Source organism: Lontra canadensis, unplaced genomic scaffold, assembly GCF_010015895.1.
Source record: "Lontra canadensis isolate GAN:19392208 unplaced genomic scaffold, GSC_riverotter_1.0 scaffold2, whole genome shotgun sequence".
Classification (NCBI taxonomy): Eukaryota; Metazoa; Chordata; class Mammalia; order Carnivora; family Mustelidae; genus Lontra; species Lontra canadensis.
In genome coordinates, this window is record NW_022630996.1 from 10,792,504 (window position 1) to 10,815,450 (window position 22,947).

Genomic DNA, 22,947 nt, shown 5'->3' on the forward strand with positions numbered 1-22,947 from the left:
ACAGCCAGAAGCATCCAGGCTTCTGAAAAACAGAAATTGCCTCGGTTTGCATTGGGTCATCCAGACCACTCAGCTCCCAGGGCCATGTGGGAATCCATGCCTGGTTTGCCCCCTGGGTGTGGTGCTGAGTCCGGCCTCCCTCCCCGACCTCTGGTGGCAGCGGGAGGGGAGGGGACCCTGGGTAGGGGAGTTAGAGTGCCGGGCAGTACAGGTGCTGATGGCTTGGGGCTGCCATGGGTGCCTCTCTCCTGCAGTATGTGGACATGAACTCATCCAGGAACCTCTTTATCTTTGGCTTCTCCATCTACTGTGGGCTCGCCATTCCCAGCTGGGTGAACAACAACGCTGAGAAGCTCCAGACAGGTGAGTCTCTGTCTTCTAAACTGTGACCGCCCCAGGGGCAAGGCCAGTGGGGACCTTGGTCCCTGGGAATACCTGTTTCTTTTGTCTTCACTCCAGGGATTCTCCAACTGGACCAGGTCATCCAGGTGCTGCTGACCACGGGCATGTTTGTTGGTGGATTTCTGGGCTTTTTCCTGGACAACACCATCCCTGGTAGGGCTCGCCTTTGCTCTGTAGGCTGGTGGTGTGGATAGACTGGAAGCATCTGGCCGGCCCTCATGGCTTCTTGGACCCTTAGTATCATGTCAGGCTGAACATAGCATATCCTGAGCAGGCCCTGGATCTGGGTGGGAGGTATAGGTCCATATTAGCTTTCTAGGACTGCCGTAACAAAGCACCCCAGATTGGTGTAAACAGCCAAAGTGGATTCCTCATAGTCTGGAAGCTAAAAGATGGAGATCAAGGTGCTGGCAGAGTTGGTTTCTCCCAAAGCCTCTCTCCTTGGCTCACAGATGGCTGCCTTCTTGCTGTGACCTCACATGGCCTTTCCTCTGGTGGGTGCCTCCCTGGTGTCTCTCTGTGTGTCCTGAGCTCTTTCTATAAGGACAACAGTCATAATAGATTAGGGTACACCCCAAAGACCTCATCTTTAACGGAATCACCTCTTTAAAGGTCCTATCTCCAAATATATTCATGTTCTGAGACAGTGGGGTTAAGGCTTCAACTTATGATTTGGGAGTGGGGAACCACAATTCAAAGCCCTAAGGTGAGAAACACACCAGAAGCAGAAAGAAAAACAGCTAAGAGCCCAAAGTCTAGTTGGTGAGGGAGAGAACACATGCATTCTTTTCCTCCCTTCCTCTCTCTCTTCTTTTCCTTCTAAAAAACCCACTGAACACTACCGTGTTCCAGACTGTGTCCTGAGAATACAAAGAGCAGAAAGACATGCCTCCCACCTTCCAGAAACCCACGGGCTAACAGGGGAGGAAGACAAGAGAACAGACAACGAGAATAGAGGGTAATACGTGTGGCGAGGAGCAGTCCGAGGGTCCGGGTGCTGAGGATGTCGCAGTGAGGAGTGCAGGCCGCCCTCGTGGATGGCTTTCAATGCTCTCTTCGAGAACCTCCCATGGCCTCTCGAGAGAACCTTTAGGATAGCACCCTCTTCGCGGTGCTCTCTTTTCCACATTTGTTCTCTCCACGTGTAAAGTGCACCTGCATTCTGGAAACACAGCGTGGAAAGACCCGCCCTTTGAAGGTGGGGCAAGGATTGTGCTCATAGAAGATTGTTCCCTCCCGCAGTGGGAACTCAGGGATTGCCCCTGAGATGGGACTCTGGATGGACCAGAAAGAGAAGGTGCTGTTGGCTCGGGGAGGGCGCAGAGCAGAGACCCCACGAGTGCCTGCAGGGGGCGCCAGAGGCCTCCCCGGCCCGGTGGTGCTGGGTCAGCGCCCAGGGCTGACTGCTCCGCTGTCTCCCATTAGGAAGCCTGGAGGAGAGAGGCCTCCTGGTGTGGAATCAAATCCAGGAGGACTCTGAGGAGACTGCGAAGGCCTTGGAGGTGTACCGCCTGCCCTGGGGGATCGGCACCAAGGTCTGCACGTCCTCCTGCACCCAGTACCTCCCCTTCTGGCCCAGGCTGGAAGCCGGGAGCCGGGAGCGGGGCCGGAACCTGCTGGCCTGCCTCTTCCAGGACCCCTCCGGAGCGCGCGGGAAGGGCGCCTCCGAAACCAAGCTGTGACAAGAATGTCCTCACGCCCGCCCCAATGCGCTCTTCACTCCCCCAACCCCAGGAGCTCGTCTGCCCGTCGAGGAGGGGTGGGCACCCTGCACGCGGGGCAGCCAGATGGGTACTGATTAAGGCCATGACGAGGGTGCTGCTTGGACGCCGCAGCCTTCCACGTGCTCCAGCGAAAACCAGCCTCCCACCTCCAGGGTCAGCTCGTGTGACCCAGGGTTCGCCCAGACGCGCTCGGCCCACACATTCTCGGTCATACTTTGATGCCTTGGGACGAAGAGGCCTGGGGTGGCAGAGGGGACGGAGGCGGGGCTGTTTGCTGGAAGGCACCAGGAACAGTTGTCTTTGAGCCCCTCTTGTCCTCCCCCTCCTTGGCACCTGCCCCTCGGGGCTGACTCTTCATGAGAGATGAGGAGGACCCTCTGTTGCCCCAGCGCCTGCTCTGATCTCCGGGTGCTCCTGGCTGCCGCCAGCTCAGGCTGTTTGCCATGGAAGGTTCTTAACGTGCACGTTCTTGGAATCGAGTGCCCGGACTCTGGCTTAGGCTTTGCCCTGCTCGTGCAGGCTGCCAAGGGATCAGAACCCACTCCACCAAAATGGCCTCCCTCGAGAGTGCAGCAGGAACTCCTGCCTGAGTTTCCAGCTGTCTGGTCTGCCCTGCAAATTTCAGATTTGTGGTCTCCACCATTAATACTTAAACCGATAACCTACCCACGTACCCTTACCTATCCTCTCGGGTCTGTTTCTCTGACAGATAGGTGCTGGCTCATACGGGACGATATCAGTCAAGACACAGGAAAATACCTGACCTTTGTAGGAAGAGGCCTCAGTGGGGAGGACGGGAGGGCAAGGCCCATCGGAGGGGATGTTAAAGCGACACATACGTCCTGGGCTGCACCACAGCCAGTGGGCTCTCCCCACCAGCAGCCAGGGTGGGGAGCAGAGGGCTGTTTGGTCTGAAGAGTGGAGGCAGGGACACTCCTAGCACATGGCCACGGGGAGAAAGGACACCGCATTCCCCTGAGGTCTTCCCTGGCCAGGGTCCCCTGCCGCACAATGCTCCAGGAATGAGGGCTGCACCAGAGTGTGTGGGGGCCATTTGGAGCTGGCACGCGTTCCTTGAGGACCTACTATGTGCAGGCACCTCTGTAAAGGCTGATTTCTCCTTTCCCACATGCTGGATTGTCCTTGACCTTGTCCTTCGGGGCCTGGACTGGGGTAGGTGTGAGTGCTCCTCTCCCCTTCCTTCCCAGCACCCGTGTGGGCGACCCCGAGGATAAAGGCCTGCCCGCCCCTCCTTTGGGTGGTTCATCAACAGTGATGGGCTGCCTACGGCCCTTGCAGAGCTGCCATGCGAGCCCTTGGGGGTGGGCTGCTGACAGGACGGAGGGGAGGCGTGAGCCCCGGGGGCTTAGGGCAGGCAGGACGGCGCTCAGGCCCTAACACATAACCCGCACGCCAGGTTCTTCCAGAGGAGATGGAACAGCCGAAGTATTCAAGGGGCCTTCAGGGCACGAGAGCCTCTGTCACGATGACAGGAAACTTGAAAAACCCAGGGAAGCCGTTCTCTGCACGGCCGGCGGGTTAGTCTGGGTTCTCCAGAGAAAGAGAGCCCTGAGGATGTGGGACGTGGGTGTGTGTGCACGCACACACGTCCACACACGATATGCACGTGTGTACACACATACGCAGGGAGAGAGAGATGTTCAGGAACGGGCTGTCATGATGATGCAAGCTGGAATGGCCATCAGCAGCAGGAGAGTTGCTGCTCGTGTCTGAAGGCGCTTCCCTCCCCCTCGTGGGAGGTCAGGCTTTGGTCCGATTCGATTCTCCAGCTGACTGGATGAGGCCGACCCATTTCAGGGACGCTAATTGCTCCACATTTACTCAAAGTCTACCGGTTCAGATGTTTATCTCACCTCACTATACCATCCTAGAAACATCGAGAATCATGTGTGACCAAGTATCGGTAAGGTGGTCAAGCTGACAGACTCTACTGTCCTGTGCAGTGCGCGTCCGGGAACCTTGCCAGAAAGCACTCAGAACCCGGCGGGAGCGGGCTTGAGCTTCATTTAGGTACCAGAAGAGGCAGATGAAGCTCGTTTTACGCTGATGTCCTATAGCTCCTTTAGGACAGGCACGGTCAGCACCTTTCCTGGGCTGCCACAGCATGCATGATGAGCGAGGGGCCTCCAGAACTCTCTAGAACCCATCAGGACTATGCTCCAAACCCAACCTGTGCCAAAAGTACCTGGTGTCATGGTACCTCTGGGGACAAACCCTGCCTGTCCTTTTTTTTTTTTTTTTTTAAGATTTTCATTTATTCATTTGAGAGAGCACAAGCAGGGAGACAGGCAGACGGAGAGGGAGAGGGAGAAGCAGGCTCCCTGCCGAGCAGAGAGCCCAGTGCAAGGCTCGATCCCAGATCCCTGAGACCATGACCTGAGCCGAAGGCAGATGCTTAACCCACTGAGCCACCCAGGCACCCCCTGCCTGTTCTTTCTTGAAAGGCCCATGGACTGGGCTTCGGCCAGGCTGCACCAGGTCCCCCTGAGTAGGAGCAAAGGAAAAGCAGGTGTGTACCTCGCAGCGGGCCAGGTGACCTGACGCCAAACAACTCTGAAAGACTGACACAGAGCCACACTACTTTTAAAGCCTTTATAATAATCAGAACCTCAAACCAACAAAATGTTCTGGGACATTCTGCAATATCCCGGAAGGGGGAGGTGGGTACAGCCTTGGCTGCCGGCATTAATACTTGGAAACTGCCCACTGCCTTCACCCCTTCCCGTGCCAGCCGTTCCGTGTCACAGATCTTCATCGTCAAAGGTCTCCAGGCACCTCAGCATTACCAGCTCATCGTCAATGGACTGGTCTGGTTCCTGCAAAACGTAGGGTGGCAGAGGATCAGCATGTAGTTAAGGAATCCAGGCCCCAGGCATGTGGGACAGCCCCGGCATCTTCCGCAGAGTCTACCCCATCTCTGGCTGCACCTCATTCTCCAGCTTCCGGCCAGGAAGTAAGGGATCCGGGCGGGGGCGGGGAGAGGGGGAGGGATGTCCCATTTCCGTTTCACGCAACTACCACACTCTGTGATCTTCAGAAAGGGTTTTCCTGGACACAACGGAACTGGCTTCTTTTCCATGCTGGACACTTCCAGGATCCCATAAGACAGAGGGGAGACCTCTCCAAGCTTTACCCTAATGCCCCTCAGTGGAGGATAGCAAATTATACCGCAGGGTGCCCACCAAGGGGATGCCACACAGCTGTTTGAAATAACAGGAATGAGGTCATTCTCTGGGGGATATACTATTTAAAAAGAAAAGAGAGGGCATCTGGGTGGCTCAGTCAGTTGTGTCTGACTCTTGGGTTCGACTCAGGTCATGATCTCAGGATCGTGGGATCGAGACCCTCCCACCCCGCCTTTTAGGACCTGTGCTCAGCAGGGAATCTGCCCAAGATTCTCTTTCCCTCTCCTGCTTGTGTCCTTTCTCTCAAATAAACCTTAAAAAAAAAAAAAAAAAGCTAGGTACAACATAACGTGTAGTGTAGGTTCTCATTTGTATTTGAAGGATTATATAAATCTCTGTAGGTTATCTCTGGGTGGTTGTCCCGAAACTAGTAATGGTGATCGCCTTTGGGGAAGTGAATGGGGTGTCAGGAATGGATGCTGGTCGGAGAGAGACTGAGTTTTCTTTGTATTTCTTTTGGTAACTTTAAAGTTTTAAAGTAGGTATGTGGATTAACTACTAACTAATTGTTTAAGAAGTAGCTCTAGGTTATTTAATTCCCTTTATAATGACCTCCCACTGACTTCTCTGACCCCTCATCACCTCTTCCCCTAAAAGGGTGTTCCTGGGTTTAGCTCTTCCTGTGTTTCCCCATCTTGGCAGAAAATGATCCCTATAGTTTGTCATGGGTTGGTCCCCTGGGGCCCTGGGAAGCGTCCCGAAACCCAGTCAACCATCCCATGAATGTGGGACCCGGTCCCCGGGGTGACCAACGGCCAGGTTGGCAGCAGGGGGTCTCTGGGAAAATCACATGGGCCCCCTTATTCAGGGTAAAGACCAGAGCAAAGCTTGAGAAAAGGCAGAGTGGAGCGCAGGAGGCACCAGGAGGCCAAGAGTCCCGGGAAGGACAGCCCATGAGTCTCTGTCACACTGACTGCTTGAATGTTGTTCAGAATGGTATAGTTCTCTAAGCCCCCGAAAATGGTGTCTGAGGTATTTTTAAGCTACAGGGTTGGGAAAGCAAGAGGCTAAGAGAGGTGCCTGCTGGTACTGGGTGCTGAGGTGTGTTGAATCGTATCCTTCCTACCCCAATTCATGCCCACCTGGAACCTTCTTCAGAAACGGGGGCTTTGAAGGTATAATTAGCTAAGGACTGCAAAATGAGCTCCTCCTGGGTTTAGGGTGGGCCCCTAATCCAAAAGACCGGTGTCTTTAGAAGAAGGTGAGAGGGCTAGAGAGACTCCCAGAAGGCCTTGTGAAGGCAGGAGGCCTTGGTGGGAGGGATTCAGCTGTGAGCTGAGGCATGCGGAGGATGGCCGGGAGCCCCCGGAGCTAGGAAGAGGCAAGGAGAGACCTTTTCTCGAGCCTTCAGAGGCGGCATGGCCCTGCCAGCACCTTCATTTGGCCTCTAGCCTCCAGGACTGTGAGAGAAGCAGTTTTTGTTGTTTTAAGCTACTGTGTTTGGTCATTTGTTACAGCGGTCCTAGGTACTGTCCAGGATCTGGTTAAGGTTTCATCCAATGACCTCGTGATGCTGACAGGGGAGAGGGTGGGGAAGAGAACGAGATTTTCCTCACAGCACCGCATAGCCAAGGCCAGGTGCCTCCCGCACCAGAGCCACCTGGACAGCTTGTTCAAAATACAGATTCCTGGCGCCCCGCCTCGCAACAGTGAATGAGAATCTGGGGGTGCTGGGGCTTCAGGAATCTGCGTTTTCAGTTAGCTCCCCGGACGACTGAAGTTCGAGCATCTCTACTTTATTCGGATACTCCAATCCTGTTTGAGCTTTCTTTTCTACTATATTCAGGGAAAGGAAGCAGGGAAAGCCAAGACTGTTCTGTTACTCTGTTCCACAGGCCTCGGGAAGGTGGACTGACATCCCTGTGTCCGAGAGAAACAGGGACACAGTGGTAAGGACCAGACGGCCAGCCAAGGGTTGATGGGAGGTGGGAAGCAGCCAGAGGGGGGGCCCTGGGCTCCAAGTGGAGAGTCGAAGTGGACCTGGCAGAGGGAAGCGAAGGATTCGTGGGAAGAGGCCCAAATTATACTTTGGTCTATTGGAAAGCTGCCCCAATTACTTTTAGACAAACCTTGCCATTATTACTGCTTACCTTTTTAAAGAAACAGTTGTACCTTTGCTGAATTGGTAGAGAAAATCCTTGGCTAGGAATCTGAAAGGGTCTGTCCCCTTCAGGCATAACTCTCCTTCCCTCATGGAAGTTTCTGGGATGTCCCTTCTAATCAAGCCACAGCCAGCTTTGGGGAAGTGGAAATTAATACCCTTCGAACACCGAGAGCAAATATTAGCTCAGGGTTTCAGAAGACGACAGGACAGCATAGCCTCTTGGAAACGAGTCACACAATGTTGACAAATGCCTGCAAAGAGGCCCCTGGGATCTGGTCAACACTTCAGGGGACCCCCTGTCTCAGTCCTGCCCTGAAGACCATCCGTGTGCCTCTTCCCTCAGTTTCCCTGGATGTCTCCCATTCCCCCAGGATGTGTCAGGCTGATGCCCACCATCCACGGAACAGGCCAGAGAACGAAGGGACGTCGGCCCCCAGGGTGAGGTGAGGTGAGGTCCCGCTGGTGGGGAGGCCTCAAGGATCCTTCCCGCCATCCTAAGGGAGGTGAGGCGAGGTCTCCTCGCGCTCCGCTCCGTCCTACCTGTTTTAACTGAGGGTTAATATAGCAAAGGCCTTTAAAAAAATCGATGATCTGCATGTAGAGCTGAAACTTCTCCTCCGGATATTCTGGGTTGCGGCCGGCAAACACTGAACTGATGACAGAAAGGGGAAGAACAGCAATCCTCAGAGCCCTCCTCTTTGGCCTCTGCTGGCCCCCCCTAAAATTCCTGGATTACAGCGTGAACCGGGCACTCGTAAACACCCCATTGAATTCATTCTCAGACAGGCTGGAGCCCCTTTGGAAGGTTTGTGTTGCCTCAGCTTCCGTGTCACGTGTGGAACCCACGGGAAAAGGGAGACCCTGGGGAGACTGGCTTCTGTGCCCTAATTTAGTGTTCTGGGCCGTGGCCTGTGGAAGAAGGAGCAAAATGGCCTCTCTCCCTCAGAGTCCCCCTCAGAGAGCCCCGCCCCGCGGTCCTGGTCCCCATAGCTGCCTGGAGAGCTCAGGGGGCACAGGCCACACTGGAGCTCAGTCCCCTGAGATGTCCCCCTTCCATGGGGGCACGAGCACCAATGATGCAGGGAGGTGGCCTGTGTGGCAGGCTCCTTCCCCCGGCCTTCCTGGGACTGGGGAGCAGTCCCACAACGTCAGGAGCCTGAAGTGCCGGGACAGCCTACGTGTTGACCTCACATTCTCTCAGAAGCGGGTAGCCACATAGAAACCCTCTGGCACCAAGCCCTTCCTTCTCCAGGGATAGCAGAAAACATTTTCTAGTAGGCCGTTTCCATGTTCCATCAGCAGGGCAAGGAATTCCAGATCCTGCTTGGCAAGTACACTCTGGCCACTTCTTACCAAAGTTCTCACAGCCAGAGCCTGGCTCAGAAATAGGAAAGTCCACCTCCAGCCTGTTTCAGCAAAACCAGACCCCACACAGAGCTGATGGGAGCAGGAGTCACCCCCTAAAATCACTTTGGAGGGTTTGGTCGAGTCCCTTGAGGCCGGGTGGAGCTGGCCACTTGTGGGGAGACAGGCTGATGTCCGGTGCCCCCCCACCGTCCCCCAGGCAGCCAGGTGACCAGGGGCTGCGTGGCCTCGGAGGAGAGTGGGGGTAGTCGTTGGAATATGAGGACAGGAATGTCTCCTCACTCCCAAAGCAGGAAAACAAAATGTTTAGGCCTTTTTCAGCCTTCTTAAGGGTCTGTGCCTGCAGGCTCTAAGCCCACAGGTTTTCAAATGGCAAGGGAATTTCAGTCCTAAACCAGCCCTGTCTTGCCCTCTCTCCATATCCCGCTTTGTGTCGTCTCACTCCACAGGGTCAGCTATCCCCTCCTCCCTTCTTTCCACCTCTGTCCCCAGCAGCCCCATGCAAAGCAGCTTCCCCCTGCACAGCTCAGAGAAGCCCTCCGCTCAGGGCACAGGCCCAGTTCCATGTTGGCCCAGGCTCTCGGTGTCCCAGCGCCCCTGCCCAGCTCTCAGAGCAGACGCTGTGGCAACGCCCACGGCCCCCACCCTCTGGGCAGATGGAGCACAAGGACAACCCACAGCCCATAACCTGCTGCGTCTCCATCCTGGGCCAGGATGGGAGAGCCTTCTATGCGCAAAAGCCCCACACCGAGTCCTCCCCAGACAGCCGCACAATTCTAGGCCCAGCCTGCTTTGAACCACAGACAAAGCAGATCTCTGAGAACTTCATGGAATTCTGCACCCCTCTGTCGGGTGAGGGAGCGGCTCACCCACTTAGGGGAGCGGCTCCTAAACACCCCAGCCGCCCCCTCCCCAGACTGTGTCCTACCCTCTTCCTCACCTAGAGCTGGATGTACTGGGAGCCTCATTTTTGTCCAGGAAACTGGCCACATCGAAGGCGTCTTCAAAGAGTATCTGGAGGAAGGCACAGAACATGGTCACTAACAATGAAAATACAGAAAGGGAAATTAGAGAATCAATTCCATTTACTATAGCACCAAGAACCATAAGATACCTGGGAATAAACCTAACCAAAGAGGTAAAGATGGGGCGCCTGGGTGGCTCAGTGGGTTAAGCCGCTGCCTTCGGCTCAGGTCATGATCTCGGAGTCCTGGGATCGAGCCCCGCATCGGGCTCTCTGCTCAGCAGGGAGCCTGCTTCCTCCTCTCTCTCTGCCTGCCTCTCTGCCTGCTTGTGATCTCTCTATCAAATAAATAAATAAAATCTTTAAAAAAAAAAAAAAAGAGGTAAAGAATCTGTACTCAAGGAACTACGGACACTCATGAATGAAACTGAAGAAGACACAAAAAGATGGAAGACCATTCCATGCTCTTGATCGGAAGAATAAACATTGTTAAAATGTCTATACTGCCTAGAACAATCTATACTTTTAATGCCATTCTGATCAAAATTCCACCGGTATTTTTCAAAGAGCTGGAGCAAATAATCCTAAAATTTGTATGGAATCAGAAGAGGCCCCGAATTGCTAAGGAAATGTTGAAAAACAAAAAACTGGCGGCATCACGTTGCCTGATTTCAAGCTTTACTACAAAGCTGTGATCACCAAGACAGCATGGTACTGGCATAAAAACAGACACATAGACCAGTGGAACAGAGTAGAGACCCCAGATACGGACCCTCAACTCTATGGTCAAATAATCTTCGACAAAGCAGGAAAAAATATACAGTGGAAAAAAGACAGTCTCTTCAATAAATGGTGCTGGGAAAACTGGACAGCTATATGTAGAAGAATGAAACTCGGCCATTCTCTTACACCGTACACAAAGATAAACTTGAAATGGATAAAAGACCTCAACGTGAGACAGGAATCCATCAGAATCCTAGAGGAGAACATAGGCAGTAGCCTCTTCGATATCAGCCACAGCAACTTCTTTCAAGATATGTCTCCAAAGGCAAAGGAAACAAAAGCGAAAATGAACTTTTGGGACTTCATCAAGATCAAAAGCTTCTGCACAGCAAAGGAAACAGTCAACAAAACAAAGAGGCAACCCATGGAATGGGAGAAGATATTTGCAAGTGACAGTACAGACAAAAGGTTGATATCCAGGATTATAAAGAACTCCTCAAACTCAATACACACAAAACAGATAATCATATCAAAAAATGGGCAGAAGATATAAACAGACACTTCTCCAAATGAAGACATACAAATGGCTATCAGACACATGAAAAAATGTTCATCATCACTAGCCATCAGGGAGATTAAAATTAAAACCACATTGGGATACCACCTTACACCAGTTAGAATGGCCAAAATTAGCAAGACCGGAAACAACATGTGTTGGAAAGGATGTGGAGAAAGGGGAACCCTCTTACACTGTTGGTGGGAATGCAAGTTGGTGTAGCCTCTTTGGAGAACAGTGTGGAGATTCCTCAAGAAATTAAAAATAGAGCTTCCCTATGACCCTGCAATTGCACTACTGGGTATTTACCCCAAAGATACAGATGTAGTGAAAAGAAGGGCCATCTGTACCCCAATGTTCATAGCAGCAATGGCCACGGTCGCCAAACTGTGGAAAGAACCAAGATGCCCTTCGACGGATGAATGGATAAGGAAGATGTGGTCCATATACACTATGGAGTATTATGCCTCCATCAGAAAGGATGAATACCCAACTTTTGTAGCAACATGGATGGGACTAGAAGAGATTATGCTGAGTGACATAAGTCAAGCAGAGAGAGTCAATTATCATATGGTTTCACTTATTTGTGGAGCATAACAAATAACGTGGAGGACATGGGGAGATGGAGAGGAGAAGGGAGATGAGGGAAATTGGAAGGGGAGATGAACCATGAGAGACTATGGACTCTGAAAAACAACCTGAGGGTCTTGAAGGGGTGAGAGGTTGGGGGAACCAGGTGGTGGGTATTAGGGAGGGCATGTATTGCCTGGAGCACTGGGTGTGGTGCAAAAACAATGAATACTGTTACGCTGAAAAGATATTAAAAAAAAAAAAAAAAGAACATGGTCAGAGAGAACTGCAGACGGGTGTTTGCTCTGGGCTGCTGGCAGAGAATGGGGCCCAAATGCAGGGTCACTGTCTGGTGACCTTCCCAGGCAGTACCTAGTGAGCTCTTGTCTACCCAGAACAAACCACGACCCCAGAGGTGGTTACAAGGGATGGGGAAGCCTCCAGGGACTGTGGTTATCTCTTCCTTCTTCCTTCCCTCCTTCCCTCCCTTCTTCCCTCCCTTCATTCCTTTCTTTTCTTTTTCCTTCTTTTCTTTTCTTTTTTCTTCTCTTTTCCTTCCTTCCTTCCCTTCCTTCTTTTCTTCTTTCTTATTTTTTTAGCAAGAAAGAGCACAAGCAGGGTAAGAGGGGCAGAGGGAGAGGGAGAGAATCCCAAGCAGGCTCCATGAAGCGAGGAGTCCAAAGCAGGGCTTGATCTCATGGCCCTGAGATCATGATCTGAGCCAAAATCAAGAGTTGGTCACTTAATGGACTGAGCCACACAGGCACCCCTAAATCTCTTTTTTTCTAGAAGGTGGGAGCTCAGGCATTCAATGCAACAGCCAGAGCTTCCATGTACACCAGAAGAGGGCTCATCTACACCTCCCAAGAAGCAGAGGCTCTTGGCGCCCAGGATCCGCAAGCTAGCAGTCTCATGCCAGGACAGCGGGATAAGAGGTTGGTGGTTCGGGGTTGGGCTGCAAGAGAGCCAACTCCCAGTCCCGTCGCTCACTAAACTGTGTGACCTCAGGGAAGTGACCTCGTTTCCCAAATCCTTCTCCTATACAAAGGGAATCGCAACCGAACCTACCCATAGGGATGTTGCAGGAATTAAAAAGATGAGTTACGTGAAACACCAGGCACATAATAATGCCCAATTTGTTGGCTATTATTGAATATTACCGGCTTTATAAAAGAGACGCATGTTTATTGTGCAAATTTTGGAAAATAGAAACAGATAATATCACTGAGAAACCATCCCAGCCAGAGGGGTCCATTGCTGACACACTAACCTATTTCCCTCCAGTCATTTCCTGAGGCATATTATAGCCTGTATTTCCAATTTTGTAATCTTGTTATTTAGATGGGTTTTTCAGTCCTGCTTTGCTTTAATTCTTGAAGACTATTAAATATTCCACAGGAATGTGATATACATTTAGGAAATATGCAAGATATAGCAAATAAAGATGCAGGGTGCTGAGTTAAGTTTGAATTTTTAGATAAGAATGAATCATTTTTTAGCGTGAGAATGGGCCCAATATTGCATGGGAGGTTCTTACATCCAGACTCTCACTGGGCACGCCTCACTGTGTCTGACACCCTGTTTATGAGCACAACCACCCCAAGAAGAGGAGAGGGAGCTCTCTGGCCCCAAGATGGCAGGTTCTGGCAGGTTCTGGCAGGTTCCACAAGGTCTCTCCTGTCCCCTTATCTGGGACGCACTGCTCTTTCTCTGGAAGTCTTGTGTCTGTCCTTCTTGTCTTCTTACAATTTGCTTCCCTTGAACTGAATCCCCCGGGACTCAGGCCATGTAGATGGCCCTTCTTCTGATCTTCTGGACCTTTCATGGTGTCCTTCTTTTTAATATTCCTTTGCTCATCTTGAAGAGGATCTGGAAAGAGGCCACTGAAAGGACCAGTCCAGAAGCTCATCCATCCACTGTGTGTGCTTTCCCCAGCAAGTCTGAGGCTGGGTCCTGGGCCCTAAATTCCTGCCTTAGCCAATCAGCCACTGAAGTTCTGGGCCACCGTCCTCACCTGTGCACAGCCCTCTTGCCACTAGCCTGGGAGGGGCACTTACGGGGCCATGCTTCTCAGAGCCTCCCGGCATAGCTGACCCTGCACACAGGGGCCCGCCCCAGACACCACTGTCCTGCTGTACAACCTCTCCGGATGGACCAGGAGCTACAGAGGTTTCACTGCAACTGATCTGGAAGCCAGCATGGGAGTAGCTGTGTCTCTGTCCCTGCCCTGCGCAGAACCACACTCTGTCCTGCTTACCTTGTCACTCAGCCCTGGCTTGGCCCAAGCTTGGGGATGGTGGTGTGGCAGAACTCTGAACTGGGCACAGCCGAGGGACTGCTGCAGCTTCCCCCAACAGCAGGAGAATGGGAGTCCTCAGCCATTCCCGAAAAAGGTAAGAGAAGCTGCTTCCATGATTTGGGGACATGAGACGGTGGCTTGGGTCAGCTCTTTCTTGAGGAAAAGTTCGTGCTGCAAAGGCGCACACACAGTCAGGTTCCAGTGGGACAGACTTGTCCGCACGTTTGGCAGATGCTTTCCTTTTGCTTTGTGTGAGCCTCTGGGAAAAGGCACTTCGGGGTACAAGGACATCCAGGCTGACTGACATGGGCCAGGGGTATGAGGTCCTTAGCTGTTGCTTTCCCAGCCCCGTTTGGACTGGAGGAGAGCTCAGGTTCTCTCCTGGTGGACCCCACATTAGTGGGCAAACAGATGAGAAACCACAGTCCCCAGAGGGACGGCTGGGAAAGGGGAGCAGATATGGATGACTGTTTCTTGTCTGAACTGAGAGTTCCTTCCAGCAACGCCCTCGTCCACTGGTCACCGGGGCTGCCTGTTTAAAATGCAGGCTCTGAGCTGTCCCCCTCAGGAACTCTGATTCAGTGGGTGTGAGATATTAGCCAGGTACCTGCCTCTTTACTAAACTCCATTGAAGAAGCATCAGGGGAGACGGTGAAGGTTGACCACACACAGGTGACCAAAGGGCAGAAAGATTTGAGAAATTCTGTGGTGAAGGAGATCCAGGAGCTGGGCCTCCTGGATAAGTCACCCCACTCGTTAGGCCTCATCTGTCAACCAGCAGCACTGGACTGGGTGACTGGCATTCTGTTGTTCTCCAGGCCCAGGGTCCTGAGGGCTGGGAAAGTTCCGGAAGGATGGGCCTTTCAGGGCTATTCCCCAGGGTCATGGGCACTAGGACTCTGTCTGACTCTAAGGGTCCCCAGAGAGCTACAGGACATCTCCTGAAAGGGACCACCCACAGAGGGGTATTTGGGAAGTCAGGGCCAACTGGAGTGGAGGCATTTTCCTGGTGGAGGCCGTGGGTACTGAATGTCCTACAAGGCACAGGACAGGCCTGGAGAGCGAGGACCTGCCTGCCCCAGGCTGGAGAAGCAGGTCAGAGAGACGTGGCCTGTGTGGTAGCCACAGGCTCCGGAGGCCATCCTAATTCTGGAAGTGCAGCTGAAGGGCCCACTTGGATCTCAGCACTGAGTGACCCCGCCTCACGCCACCAGACACATGGCACTGCCGTCCATGGCTTCTGACAACTGGAGCTCTGAGAAGCGCGTTTATAATGAAGGTATGGCTGCCTCTCTACGTGTATTCCTCTCCCTTCACTGAATGGCAGCAATGCTCTTTGCGATGGGAACTGACCTCCTCTGAGGGATTGGGCCTGACGGGTCCACACACAATACTGTCTCCATGATGTCAGTCATTGGCTCAGTCATCTGGCCAGTTCTGGACAATGAGAGGGCAGGAGAGGTATGGCAGAAATTTCTGGAAAAGTTCTTCCTTGAGCCTTAAAAACAAGCCGCTGGAATCTTTCTCTCTCTGACCTGACGCAGAGGAGGAGGGATGAGGGCTCAGTTGTTCCCAGCTGCCATTCCCCAGTCAACGTGGGATAGAGAACGTAGGGAGGGGAGACAAGGTGAGAAGCCAGGTTTACGATGAGGCAGAGCAGGGAAAGGGGAAGAACCAGGTCCGTTTTGATGTCCCTGAGACCAGCAGGAAGCGCTCCTGACCTTGGGACCTCCCTGGTTGTGAGAAGTACATTTCTGCATGGTTTAAAAAGCAAGAAACTTGTTATCAAAATAATCCCAACTGATACAACCTTCTAAGCCCTCTCTTCTATAATCCCCATGGAAAGGTCCAGAAGAAGGAGAAAAAGAAAGGCCGTTCTGTGGTTGTGGAGTTTACATCAGATAAATCAGAAACTCACTGTGTGAGTCAGAATCCAACCATTACCTCAAACTCGGTAAATGACCCCAAGCGGATCCCTGGTGCCTCCAGGCCAAAGGTGACCGAGTCGTTCCTGCACCCCCCTCCACCCAGCCCAGAGAGGGTCTGCTCACCTCCTCCGGGGTGGAGACAAGCGAGCAGCTGGCTCCTTGGCTGTCAAACCCACTGTCCTTCATGCTGCCGTCGGCACAGGCCGGCTCCTGACAGGCCCCACCAAGGCCCTGGAGGTCGCTGTGCCTCTGTGCCCAGGCCTGCAGGAGACTGGCCTTCCTCTCCTCAGAGAGGTTCTGCCACAGGTGGGAGATGGCAGCAGAGACAATGGGGAGTGTCACCTCGTGTAAGGAGACAATCCCGCTCTCGATTAGAAGGTCCATCGTCTGCTTGTAAAAGTTGAGATACCTGGAACAGAAACAGCATCATCTCCCAGACCTGAAGCCAGTGGCCGAAGGTCTCTCCCCAAGCCGTCTCCTCAGGATTCCGTTAGCAGGCTCTGGTCCACAGCACATGAGCCTTGCCACAGCTCTGCAGGTTACCAGGGGCTTTGCCTTCCTAGTCTGCCTGCCGCTGACCCTTGGAGAGCAGGAGCCATCATGGATGACATAGCTCTTGTCCCCGGGTCCATCCCCAGAGTCCCCATGGAGCTCTCTGCCTGACAGAAGAGAAAACTAGGAGTGAGGCCTGCTCAGTTCTCAGCCCATGGGAAAACCGCTTCAAATTACAAGCCCTATGAATGTGCAGACACATTCTTGTTTTACTTCAGGGCCTGAAATTCAGGCTCAGCTGTGGAAGGACCCTCCTTCTATTGGGCCCCTACCTCCAGAGGCCAACATGGCCACCATGGGTCTTGAGTCTGTAGAGGGGCTGTGCTTGGCCGTCTGCGTTAGTCATTCACCTTGTTTCTTACTATGAGACCAGGAATACAGGTAGGGCATGTGTGTTTGTGTGAATGGGGGTGTTTGGTCCTCATAACCCCCATCAACAGCTCCCCCAAAGTCAACTCCAAATAAGGAAGTTGGTCTAAGGAAGCTCAGTGTATGTGTTGCACGATGCAGCTTCAAGATGATTTCTCTAGTCCCTCTGCCAACCTCATCCCCAACCCCTCCCATATGGAAATTCTGGAGCTTCCTTGATTATGGATCTTGTCTGAGAGTGAACTGAGGACACTGTGTGCCTCCGGCAGAGCCTCTGTCCCCTTCCCCACAGGCTCCATGTGAAGCCACCCTTCCCAGCCGTTCACACCGTTCAAATTCCATGAGGTCCGGCAGCAAGGTGACTGGGGAGTGTAAGAGCTCCACTTTCTTCTCTTCCTCCTCCTCCTCCTCTTCCTCTTCCTCCTCTTCTTGGTCTTCCTCCTCCTCTTTCTCCTCTTCCTCCACTTCAGCATCCTTCCCGACTGCCTGGATTGGGCACCAGGTGGCAGAACCTTTCTGCAGAACCTCATTTGAGACCAGGCTAGTGCGAAAACAGAAACAAGACAACTACGAACTAATGCCCCTCATGAACACCAACACTGAGATTCCGGACACAATTTTAGTATTGGGACCAAGCGGGGCTCGTCCTAGGAGTACAAGATGGCTGGTTCAGACTTCGAATGTCAAGTAGTGGAACTCAACAGAGCAACAGACTAGAGAAGAAAAACCATACGATCATCTGAACAGATACAGAAAAGCACTCGGCAAAATGCAACATCCATTCATAACAAAAACTCTCAGTAAACTAAGTAGAAGGGAACTCCTCCACCTGATAAAGGACACCTACAAAAAACCTAGAGCTAACATCATACTTGACAGTAAGAGACTGAATATTTCCTGCCTAGGTCAGGATCAAGACAAGGATGTCCACTCTTACCACTTCTATCCAAAATCGTACTGGAGAGCCTCACCAGTCCAATAAGGCAAACAGAAGAAATAAAAGATAAACAGATTGGAAAGGCAGAAGTCACACACAAATATGGGACTAGAACTAAGAAGCGTGTTTAGCAAGGTGGCAGGTTACAAGGGCAATAAAGGAAAACCAATAGTGTTTCCACATATTAGTGATGAACAACTGGAAATTGAAATTTTAAGAAGTACCACTTACAACAGCACCCCAAACATGAAATGCTTAGGTTTAAACCATAAGTTCAGTCTGAAAAAGAAAGAGTGGATAAGTTAGACTTTATCAAAATTTTTAAATTCTGCTCTTCAAAAGGCAGTTTTAACAGAGCGGAACGGGGGGTGGTGCAGTTGGGTAAGTGCCCAGCTCTTGGTTTTGGCTTAGGTCGTGATCTCAGGGTTGCGAGATCGAGCCCACGTCACTCCATGCCCAGAGTTTGTTTCAGATTCTCTTTCTCTCTTCCTCTGACCCTCCTGCTCATTCTCTCTCTCTCTCTAAAATAAATAAATAAATCTTTAAAAAAAACAGAATGGAACGACATGATATAATTTGGAAAACCAGGATTTGTACCCCAAATCTCTTCATCCTGATAAGAATAATCCCCAAGGAGGTATCATGTTGAGTCAAAATACAAGTGCACCAGAAGAAAACCGAGGAGGATCCTTCTTAAAAGAGAAAAAAAATTTTTTTCCATTTCAGAGCAGAGGAAGCCTTTCTGAGTACTCTCCCAAGCCTAAGTCATGGGGGCAGGTCGGCAGATTAGATTTCATTTTTTGCATGGCCAAAACAACAACAACAAAACATCAAAAGCAAAATAATAAAACAAATGACCAAGGGATAATTATTTGCAAGTCATGTCCTAAAAGAGAGCTAATTTCTCAGTACATGTAGAGGGCTTCTACAACTATGTGAGAAAAAGACCACCCACCCAACAGGAAAATGGGCAAAAAATAGTTACAAGAGGTTCCCGGGAAGAAATACAAATGTTCTTGAACAAAGGCACTGAATTTCCCTCACAGTATAATTAATTAAAATATAATAATTATGAAATGTAATCTGTTCCTGAGCTGGTGCCATACTTTTCATTGTTGCGGGTTTAAAATACTGATAGTGAAAAATCCCAATTATTATGATTTTAAAAGAAATTTAGCCATTCTCATGTGGGCCCATGATGTAAGTATTGGTAAGATTTTAGTATGGGATAAAGCGTATATCTTAAATCGGTAAGGAAAGGATGGCTTATGTGATGAGTGGGGCTGGGATCAGTGGCTAATCATTTGGGAAACCCCAATGCAACTGTCTGCCTCGCTGAGACCACCTTGCCCATCGCGAGGTGACGCTTGGGAATCTTACCTGAGATTGTCAGAGTACATGTTGGCGTATTCTGCCTTGACCTCCTCTAAGCTATTTGCATTCCCATCCTCCAGGTTGAAGGACTCTGTTGGGAAGCGAAGGCAAGGGTCGCAAAGGGGGAAGTCTGGTCTTTGTCAAGTCTCTCCCACCCTCCCGATTCAGGTGGACCGTGAGTGGTCCCTGAACACCCCCCCAGATTCAATATAAGAGAGTCAAGGGTCCAGTTTCCCCTCTCCTTCTAGATGTGAGCTTCTTGAACTGGCCCTTCTCAATCAAGACACCGCAATATCCCGTTCAGAGCTCAGTTTTCACCAGCTTCTGAGACCCGGCTTCCCAGGCCACCGCCTGTCCCAGACTGAGTGCCAAGAAAGGGAGCCATGTTTTTGGCTTTGCTGTTGAGTGTGACAAGCGCCGGTCTGTGTCCTCTCTGGTCTCTCAAGATGGGATCAGGTACCTGATAACATCTGTCTGTCCTGCCCGACTATAAGGTCCCCAAGGGCAGGGGCATGACTTCCCTTGTACCCCTGGGCCTAGCCCAGCGTCTGGCACACGGTAGGCATGCAGTGAGTATCTGTTTGCTTGGCCTAAGGCACTCTCTTTGTTTTCGATGGAAAAACCAACCAGTCTTTCCATGGGAAGGAGATAGGGGTGGCGGATGGGGGTCTATCACCTTTCAGCTTCAGCAGGTTATCCAAGGTTTCTTCCAGCTCCTGGATGTGGTTCTTCGCCTTATTCAAAACCTGCCACTGAGGACAGAGACAGACACTGATGCAAAGCCAGCCTTCCACCACCCAGTCTGTGGTTTGGGGGACACAGGAGTCCGTTCCCGGTCTGAGGCCATCCTCCCTCAGAGGCCAAGCCACATTCCTTGACATTGTCAACAAAAAGGGTGGGAAGTGTGTTCGGACGCACAGAAAGCATGAAGTTTAATTTGTATTCTGGAAATGGTTCTCCCAGAAATACTCGAATGTTTAGAAATAAGCCGTGTTCGGCAAACTACTAGGGCTTCAAAAGGGCAAGCAACCATATACGCTTCTCCTCGAAGGTGTAATGAACAAGGAGTGCAAAGCAGCTCCGAGTGCAGGGGGTGGGGGGACGGGGGATGCAGAGACAAACACACACAGAGGGAGGACGAGGTGAAGACACAGGGAGAAGGTGGCCATGTGATCGGAGGGCAGCATCTCTAAGCCATGGAACGGTGAGGAATTGCCAGCAAACACCCAAGGCTGGGAGGCAGAAAGGGCTTCTCTCAGAGGGAGCGTGGCCCTGTGGACACCTTGATTTTGGACTTGGAGCCTCCAGATGTCCACCACAATAACTTTCTGTTGCATCAATCCACCCAGTGTCTGCTATCTTGTTACGAAAGCGCTAGGAAACTGACAGGACCTGCTTACACCTGACTCCTGTAGCTCAGATCCTGCCTTCTTGGATCTTACAAAAGCAAACTTCAGGGTTGTCCCTCCAGCAGGACCCAGACAGGAGGAGAACAGAGAGAACTCCTGGTCTGCACACTGTTTCCCAGCTGTGCCGTTCAGGCAAACGGTTTGACTTCCTCTGATGCCTCCGTTTCCTCATCTGTAAAATGGGGTGATCTGAATGGAACTGCAGGGACTAAATGAGCGAACACGCTGGGAAGCAATGCTAACACTTAAACCACTCTGATGGCGCCACACCTTTGCACACAGCCACCTCATGAGAGGCCACCACGGGCCCCTGAGGACCCCGTTACTATCGTGCCTGTTTAACAGATGCGGTAAGTGAAGCCTGGCCCGGAACATGTCTCCCGCGGATGGAGGCCAGTCCACCAGGTTTTCAGCCACCACGTCGTGAGGTACAAACCGTAGCAGGTACAGGTGAGTTTTCCTCTACATTTACTTCCATTCCTTCCTTTGGGGCTCTGAACGCGTGGTCTTTCTCTGGTTACACCCCCAGTCTGTGTGCATTTCTTCACGGGCCAGTGACAGGGACTTTGGGGTTTTCCACGGACCCCTGGGAACAGGCAGCCTATTCCCGTCCATCCAGGGGACATGGTGCAGAGCCATGCTAGACAGGCTCTTGGCCCAAAGCCCCTGCGCCTGGCTCAGCGGAGGGAGGAGGAAGAGCCCGCCCCACACCTCTCACCTTCCACGCCCTTCTACGAGAGCAGGTGGGATCCCTGCTCGGATTCTTTCGGTGGAAAAACGTTCACACCCCTCCTTGGCACCTTGCACCAAGGTGCTCAGGGGGCCGCCACTAAAATCAAGACACATTCCCAGACGCCCTGGCTCTGAGCACGAGGCCCGGAGCTGGAAACGGAGGCTCTTCTCCTCGTCCTGCCCCCAGCCATGTTGATGCATCCTTTCTGACTCCAGTCCCTCCTGTTATGAGAGGGCAGGGAACAGGCTCTCAGAGCCCCCTTCCCTGCTGGAAACCTCCTGTCACGCTCCTCCAATGATAGCAGCTCATGCCTTCCAGCTTCACCCAAAGCACTTGGACCTTCCTCCATGGTCTGCTGGAGGCACGAGTAGGCAAGAAAGAAACCACAGAAGGATAGAGGTGAAATCAAGAGCAGGAAAAAGTACATGCTGACCTGGAGAGCTCCGGTGCCTGCGGAAGAGACCTGGTTGGTGGACAAAACCAAGCTGCACGTGTGTGTGTGTGTGTGTGTGTGTGTGTGTGTGTGTGTGAGTGATGGAGATGGCAGCGTCCAGAAGCTGCTGCCAGAGACTCACCCCGTCCACTGGAGGGCTAGGCTGGCCAGTCCCTATTATTTCCCTTCCAGTGCCAGGCCTGTCTGCCCCAGGTGGGGAAGGCCCAGCTCCTGCTGTACCCACGTGCGGCCACAAACAACCGATCGGAGATGCCCACAGCGGATCCCTGACCCACCCGGGCTGCTGCCCTTGGGGAGGGGAGAGCTGGAGTGGGAGCCGGGCCAATCCCCCCTCCCCTCACCCCACAGTCCCTCCCTGTGTGGAGACTGTTTCTCCTACACCCAGCTCCCCATACCTTCGAGGCTGTGAGATCGGAATGGGAGTAAACTGTTTTCCTGAGGCTGCTGAACAGCCTGGCCAGCGTGGCTCGGTGGCGGGCCTGGGACAGGCGTCGGCGGGCCACCCGTGGCTCGAGCTCCTGTAGCTGTGCCAGGGGCCAAGGGGGCGCTCTGCCACTGGGGTTTCCGCCTTCTCCGGAGGTCGCCATGGGAAGCTGCAATGTAATAGTACACCCTTCGGGGGCCCTAAATAATAAAGATGCAGTGTTAAAGAAAGAGGAAGGCAAGATCGAAGGAGAAAGAAAGGGGTTACCATTCCCAAGGAACGGGGCCCCAACCAGTGAATACAAGCAATAACAGATACCCAAAAATAGATGACACAAAATCCATTATTTGAACTGGACTCCTTGTTACGAAACACAAACCACTCCTATTTGACTCAACAGCCAAAGGGTGCTTCAGACGGGAAAGTTTCCGGAACACTGCTGGTAATCACCACACACTTGTTAGTTGACAGGCGGTGGCTGAGGAGAGCCAGCCGGGCCCTGAGACCTCATTCCTCACAGTCTGTGCGACGCTGAGCAGGCCCATGCCCCCCCACCCAGGACTTGCCCACCATGGGAATCACCCCTCTGTGATGTGGGTAGTGGTTACACAGCTATTTATACAAAAGGAGATCCATCTGTGTTCCTTGGAGTCATGAACCTTTTAATATGTAATATTACATATATCTGATATCTCAAATAGAAGAGATGCAGCCTTCTACCTGTGAAAGCAAAAAGTCATATAAGGACAGAGAAGTGGAACCAGGCTTGCCTTGTCCTGCTTCTAATGGGTTCTGAAGATGATACTTATGTTGTCTCTTGTCCCATCTGAGTTTACAAACCAGGAACCCTTCCC

At 52.1% G+C, this 22,947-nt stretch overlaps 2 protein-coding genes across 4 annotated transcripts in view; one reads left to right on the forward strand and one right to left on the reverse strand.

Moving 5' to 3' along the window:
• LOC116874167 (solute carrier family 23 member 2-like) overlaps positions 1 to 12,541 on the forward strand; it is a 55,945-nt gene extending 43,404 nt beyond the window's left edge. For 2 of the 3 annotated variants that reach the window (XM_032868614.1, XM_032868623.1), the window contains exons 10-12: positions 255 to 363; positions 460 to 555; positions 1,828 to 2,122. In XM_032868614.1, coding sequence (XP_032724505.1) covers positions 255 to 363; positions 460 to 555; positions 1,828 to 2,084 — 462 coding nt within the window. In that variant the 3' untranslated portion in view covers positions 2,085 to 2,122. Of the gene's footprint in view, positions 1 to 254; positions 364 to 459; positions 556 to 1,827; positions 2,123 to 12,403 lie in introns of those variants that run through there. The other variant, XM_032868632.1, reaches the window with a different exon arrangement.
• On the reverse strand, positions 4,762 to 22,268 carry STRA8 (stimulated by retinoic acid 8). Its single transcript, XM_032868647.1, is given in 8 exon segments — positions 4,762 to 4,963; positions 7,977 to 8,088; positions 9,742 to 9,815; positions 15,965 to 16,250; positions 16,688 to 16,694; positions 19,045 to 19,164; positions 19,750 to 19,825; positions 22,065 to 22,268. Coding segments are annotated over 8 exon segments (942 nt in total). The 5' UTR covers positions 22,257 to 22,268; the 3' UTR covers positions 4,762 to 4,888.
• Positions 22,269 to 22,947: the final 679 nt, after the last annotated feature.